This window comes from Tarenaya hassleriana, unplaced genomic scaffold, assembly GCF_000463585.1.
Source record: "Tarenaya hassleriana unplaced genomic scaffold, ASM46358v1 Cleome28, whole genome shotgun sequence".
NCBI lineage: Eukaryota > Viridiplantae > Streptophyta > Magnoliopsida > Brassicales > Cleomaceae > Tarenaya > Tarenaya hassleriana.
Window position 1 is genome coordinate 1,060,510 of NW_010966021.1, and position 6,850 is coordinate 1,067,359.

Consider the following 6,850-nt stretch of genomic DNA (forward strand, 5'->3'; position numbering starts at 1 on the left):
GTGTATATATGTATATGTAATTTTTTATTTTATTTTTAAAAAATAAATTTTAAAATTCTGTAATTTTTTAAAAGTTTTTTTAAAAAATTGTGTATATATGTAAAAATGTGTATATATGTAAATGTATAAGTGTGTATATATATATATGTATATAATTATGTATGTAGATGTATATGTGTGTATATGTATATGTATATAATTGTGTATAGATATAAAAGTGTATATATATGTATATGTAATTTTCTATTTTATTTTTAAAAAATAAAATTTGAAATTCTGTATTTTTATTTTATTTTATTAGTTTTTAAAAAAATTCTAGAAATTTTTTATTTGTATTTTATTTTTTATTTATTTTGTGACGTGGCTGGATGATGTGGCGAAATGTTCTGATTTGGCAAAATTTGTATGACGTGGCATGCCACGTCAGTATTAAAATTGACGGAACATAACGTCGTTTACGGATGTATTTTATTTTTTATTTATTTTGTGACGTGGCTGGATGATGTGGCGAAATGTTCTGATTTGGCAAAATTTGTATGACGTGGCATGCCACGTCAGTATTAAAATTGACGGAACATAACGTCGTTTACGGATATGGAGGAAATTGCAACACATTTTAAGATTTTGTGTAGGAATTTAGAAATATTTGAAATCCGGTGTAGTTTTTTGTCAAATTAAAAATTGGTATAGGAAATTGGAACTTTTTCGAAAATTTGTGAGGGAATATGGGATTATCCCTTAGAAAAACCAAATTTTAAAAAAACTTGAATGTCGGTTTTTTCAGTTTTTAAAATCCAAAAACTCCGAAAACCACATTCCATTCAACACCAATATCTCTCTCGGTACAAAACCATTAACATATTAACAAACCGACTTCTTATATGATTCTTGTAGAAATTTAACGTGGAGTTTTGCGAAGAAAACACACCATGGAAGGAGGTGACAACACCACAATGTGTTTTCCGATTTCATCAAACATGATATATATATATATACACACCATTGTCAAAGCAAGCAAGCAACAAGAACTTAGCGAAGAAAGCAGCTCTCGCGCTTCCTGTTTCATTATTAGAAACAATCAGAGATTCATCAAGCTGTATGAATTGTAATATTTAAGGCATGAATCTCCCCTAAAAAAAGTACGTACAATATCAGTCGTTGAAAATAAGTTGACACGAAGATGAACCCCTGGCCATGGAAGCCAATTCCTTCAGAATCCGATGTTTCCCCTCTAAATTGTTTTCCGCCGGGCAAATAGAGGCCATCTTCAGACATATAGCATTTGCCAGGATGTACGCCGCCAGTTTTGTCTCTGTCTCCCATCCTCTATAATGTTTCCACTGAAAAGTTTCAAGGTTCGACAATAAACATCGAGGGAGATAATCAGGTAGTTGCTCCCACCAATCCTCTGGATAATGAACCTCTGCATAAAAACATTCCCGCAACCTGCCCTTTGGCTCGTCCTGCGATCAAGATGATGATAGGTAACGTAAAATACAGTTGTATCAGGTAATCCTCAAACAAGAAACTGATTGACAGATAAACATCATACACTGTTGAGTTCCAGAACTCGCAGGTTTGGAGAACCTTCGAGCATATATACAAGTACATCACACCAGTCTTTCTCACGTGTGTATAGCTCGAGATGAACAAGCTTATGGAAGACAACGCCGGCAGGACACATCTCAATCTGCTTATAATGGAAGATTGAGAAGATGAACACCGTAACAAGAAATCATCCCAGAACAAGTTCTAATTTGCTTTGAATCTCAAATCTCCATTTATAAACAGAAGACAAGTTACCTCTATAGCTAAGGTAAGATATTCATATTCTCAAATCTACTTGACGAGTAAAGCTCGAATGAAAGCAAAGATACAGACTTTCAAGGATTGGAGCCCTATTCAATAGCAAAGACCGGTAAACAAACTCCGTGAAAATTTCGTGTTCAGTCTTGTGGCCCACACAATTATACTCAAGTTTCGGCACCATCGTCCACAGAGACTGCCATCGTTTAGACAAAATCATAGTTCTAACGACATCTTTCATCGGAACCAGCGAAAGAATCCGCAACAGCAATTCATCAGGCAACACACTGATCCTATCCATATTATAACAATCCGTCCTGTTCCTCGGGTTTTCGGCCGCCGATTTAGCTGTAAAAACAAGAAACCCAAATACAAAGATGAGACCTTTGTTGGAGCTAGCATAAGAAACCCTAAAACTGACCACATGGGTGATGAAGAAACCATGAGGAAGAGAAAGAAGGTTACACAGGTTCGCGATGCCCTCTCTGTAGACAATCTCGCGTGATCTTGTCTTGCGATTTGGTAGAAGGATAGGGTTTGCACCCTTTGTAGCGAGAAGGGATGAGGAAACCAGGTGTAAGCAAATGGCGGAGTCCCCTAGTCCCAAACCGATAATTAATCAATTCCTCGTCTCGTTCTTGGTTTACTTTAACCGGATTAAACCATATATTCTCTGTTTGGTCAATACGGTCAAAACAACTTCTGTGTCACGCACACATCGCTCAACCCCAATCCCAACCCATATCCCCAAGGCATTTTTTCTCAAATACACCACCTGCGTCGCATTAATTTCTGTGGTACACCACCGAAAATGTCTTGAAATTTTTTTACAAATAGTACACCACTTTTTAAGCAAAAAGTCTAAAATATCCTTATATACCAAATCTCCAAAATACCCTTATTTCTATTTGATTAATAGAAAACGTATAAAAAATTAAATAGATTTAATGTGATTCTCTCTCCTCCCAATACCACCGTGGCTCAAGTTTCTACCATTATTCTGTTGGTTTCTTTCTTTTTTTTTTATCATAATTTATTATTTTGTTCATTCCAAATTTTATTATTTTCATAAAAAATTAAAAGAAATTTTTGGTGATACCCAAGATCGCGGTCAGACTTGTTCTTCCGAGTGAACTCGCCAATCACGTTGTCTTCGAAGATATCGTTGTGTTTATAAAAACACATTATCTTAATTGTGTTTAAATATTGGAAATTATTTTTTTGTATGTTTAAATATTTGTGCATATTTAACAAAAAAATATTTGTGTATATATATAATCTGATCAATAAATATGTTACGTTGTTTATAAAAAATTATATTGCTTTGCATGACAAATATAATTGAAATGAAATGTATAAGACGAAAAAAAATATGATAAAAAGTAAACCGAAATATATATATATATATATATATATATATATATATATATATATTTATTTCATCAGTTAAATATACAAGTATTGAAAGTCACACACAAAAAAGAAGAAAACGGGAAAAGAAACCAAGGTACAGTTAGGAGATTAAATGTAAAATAGTGTATGTATATTTTATATGATAACTGTAACAACTTTTTGTGAACTACTGAATCGTGATTGCGTTGCGACCTTTTGAAATGTATGTTGAAAACAAAATCTGAAAAGTTTATTTATAAAAAAAATATTCTTACTAGTTTATTTATAAAAAAGTATTATCTGAAAAAGTATTCATTTTGTCTCATGACCCACAATTAGAAATTTATTCTGAAAAACCAAAATCGGACACATATTGAAAAAGTAAGATTTTATCTTATTATAGACCAAAATTAATATTTTGTAACTTAAATACGAATGCATTACGATTTTCGAAAATCATTGATAATGTCCCATAAATCGTTAAATGAAATGAGTTTTTATTGAAAATTCATATATATTGACTTAATATTGTCCACTTAAGTGGAAAAATTGAGTTTAAAATCAAAATTACAAAACTTTTATATAAAATCATCAACTTTGGACCAAATCACTTCATAACCTTTCTTAAACATATAGGAGTCTTTTCTAACTTACATGATAAAAAATTTCAAAATTTTTATTTTCTTAATTTGTACCTTTAAATCATTTTGTAACACATATTTGGTATGTTTTCGTCATTAATCGACCAAAACTTTATCAAAATTTACGAGTATTTATATAAATACGACTAATGTAAATCGTATTTAAGTTATAATTTATAATGTTTTCGCAATAGATTTTTTTACCATGAATCCACCTGTAAGGTGATTACTTTGACTTTTCTTTCATCAATTACGACTTATTTTTTAATATTATGACTTATTTTTTAATATTACGACTTACTTTTTAATATTGAAAAATACCAATTATTCTATTATGACGTACTTATTGCAACATGTTTTTTCCATTAAATACGACTTCAAAGTTTACAAAGTATCAAATTGATTCAAATAGAAAAAACAATATGAATTCAACTTTTATGAATACAAGTTTAAGGTTTACAAAGTAACCAAATTTAAGGTTTACAAATAGAAAAAAACAACAAATTGAATTTAAATGTTTACAAATAGAAATACCACAATATGAATTCAACTTTTATGAATAAAAACCGAGTTCAAGATTTTTTTTCCACGATCTCTACTTCATTTTCCTCGGTTTCTAATGCTTCCACCCTTCGAATTGATAGACATCAAAGTATCATCTAATGGAATCAAGAAATTCGACTGCTTATGCGTGAAAATATTTTGATTACACCTTCACCGAAATCTTGTTCAGATCATTGAATTCATAATAGATTTCATCTTTGGGTACATCACCAATCTGTAATAAAACAAATGGATTCATCAAATATATAACAGAATTCGTAACTCATTTCACTACGATTACTTATTTGCTACTTCGTATCGGACATTTTACAAATTTTAAGTTATAATCTTATATTAAGTCACATCAAAATTTTGCACGGAAATTTACTTCAATGAGATTTTTTAGTTATAATCTTCAAAATTTTGAACGAAAATTTTATACAATTTCAAACTAAAACCCAAATCTATCGTTCTGCAACCTAAATTTTTTAAATTAAAACCTAAATCTAATTTCTATACAAATTCAATTTAAAACTCAAACTCAAACCCACAATTCTTACATTTTTTCAGGAGAAGAATATGATTCTTTTGATTCTTACATCGATCGGGACGCTCGACGAAGCAACCTCCATTTTCTTCGTTTCAATCTCGATTTCAGTTGTTCTTCGTCGATTTGGTTCAACATCGCAATTCATTTCGTTTGATTTCGTACTTTTATGTTTTCACTCCGCTTTTTTTCATCTGTAAAAATTGTAAAAAAATAAATTTCAGTTTTTTTTTATATATTTTTTTTATCCCCTCCGAAAATCACTCAGGACACGGTGCCCACATACGTACACATGTTTTCTACCCACCCTTTTTCATTGGGGGTATTTGGTCTTTTCCAGTTTTTTTAAGGGTAAACATGACTTTTGTTAATTGTTTCTATTTTTTAGGTGTACCGATGAAATAGAAGTATTTGAGTAAAAAGGCCTATTCCCAAATCTTCGGGATTAAACCGCACATCAAATTGAACACGCAGACTTTCAAGTATTGGAGCCTTGTGCAATTCCAAAGACATGTAAACAAACTCCGTTCCGCGACCAGTATCGCCCTCTCAAAGAATCATAATCAAGTGTCGGCACCATTGGCCAAAGGGGCTGCCATGGTTTAGACAAAACCGTAATAGCAACTACATCTTTTGTCGGAAGGAACGATAGAATCCGCAACAGCAAGTCATCAGACAACGCACTTATCATATCCATACATAACAATTCGTTCGGTTTCTCAAGGTTTCAGACACTGATTTTCCTGTCAAAACCAGAAACCCAAATTGAAAGACGTCGCCTTTATTGGAGCTTGCAGGTAAGAAACCCTAAAACTAACCTTAAAACCATGTAGAAGCCATGCTAGAGAGAAGCAGAAACTTACACCGGTTCTCTCCGTCATGTGAAATTGGAAGCGAGAAGAGAAGAAGAAAAGGAGTGCCTATTCAATCTCCATTAAAAAACGGAAAACCCAGAAAAGAAACCAAGAAACAGACTGTTCTTCTCGTACCAAGTATCGAGATTCAACAACAGGACATCATCAGTGTCACAGTAAAAAATGGACAAATCCAGTTCAAAAAAAAATAATCTCGGATTTACCAAAATGGACAAACGTTAAAGGGGCTCGGCATCCGCATCAACTCTCCTCTGTAATTTCTCGAGCTCCGCCATTGTCTCTCGTATCTTCTTCGATTACCTCAGGTGAGAATTGTTCTGTCCACACGAGCAGGGGTATTTTCCTCTGATTTTTGGATTGAGCTTCTGATTTTCGCTCGTTACCTTTCTTCGATCGAGCTTTGGAGATTTACACAATTGGCTTGGCTTTGGTGTCGCACAAATATATATACACCAAAAAATTAGAACAATTACACAATGTCCACGTTGCCCTCGGAAATTCACAAGAAATGGTTTGGCTTTAATATTATATTTTTATTATTTATTTTTAATTAAAATAACTAAATAATATATAGACTAGAAACAAATTAAATTAAATATAAATCACTAGGCATTTATGTAATAGATACATAAATGAGAGAGAAAAATTAATAATATGAAGTCGTAATGATTTAGAGAGTTTAGACTTTTGGATTTAATATTTAGTGTTTATAAATTTATTTTGTATTGATTTGGTAGACATTTAACTCAACGTTGGTCACCCGACCAAGCCAAGTCTCAAACCGAAATCACAAAATAAAAAATCACTATCGAACCAACTAAGCTGAAAACAAGAAATATACACCAAGAGAGTTCTTCGATCTTACCGTTTACGGTTACAAACCCAAATGGGTCTAAAACCCATTTACCTCATTACATATTTAACTATATATATATATATATTCGTATATATATACACACTTTAATGAATGAAATGGGAAATCCCATCGTATATAAAATAGTTACTGCAGCAACACGTGTCCTTAATCACATCTCCCCCCCCCCCCA

General features: G+C 32.1%; 2 protein-coding genes and 1 long non-coding RNA gene across 3 annotated transcripts; all 3 read right to left on the minus strand.

Moving 5' to 3' along the window:
- Window positions 1-1,020: 1,020 nt before the first annotated feature.
- On the minus strand, window positions 1,021-1,828 carry LOC104817865 (F-box/FBD/LRR-repeat protein At4g26340-like). The gene is made up of 2 exons (XM_010547226.2): window positions 1,553-1,828; window positions 1,021-1,463 (listed from the first exon to the last, which is right to left on the minus strand). The coding sequence occupies exons 1-2, from the start codon at window positions 1,682-1,684 to the stop codon at window positions 1,152-1,154; spliced, it is 444 nt and encodes a 147-aa protein (XP_010545528.1). The 5' UTR covers window positions 1,685-1,828; the 3' UTR covers window positions 1,021-1,151.
- LOC109116855 (FBD-associated F-box protein At5g56370-like) lies at window positions 1,602-2,410 on the minus strand. Its single transcript, XM_019203026.1, has 3 exons — window positions 2,272-2,410; window positions 1,882-2,154; window positions 1,602-1,690 (listed from the first exon to the last, which is right to left on the minus strand). The coding sequence occupies exons 2-3, from the start codon at window positions 2,105-2,107 to the stop codon at window positions 1,686-1,688; spliced, it is 231 nt and encodes a 76-aa protein (XP_019058571.1). The 5' UTR covers window positions 2,108-2,154; window positions 2,272-2,410; the 3' UTR covers window positions 1,602-1,685.
- A 1,916-nt stretch (window positions 2,411-4,326) lies between these two features.
- LOC104817867 lies at window positions 4,327-5,113 on the minus strand. The gene is made up of 2 exons (XR_772575.1): window positions 4,982-5,113; window positions 4,327-4,617 (listed from the first exon to the last, which is right to left on the minus strand). It is a non-coding gene; the product is annotated as an uncharacterized LOC104817867 (long non-coding RNA).
- Between the last annotated feature and the right edge of the window lie 1,737 nt (window positions 5,114-6,850).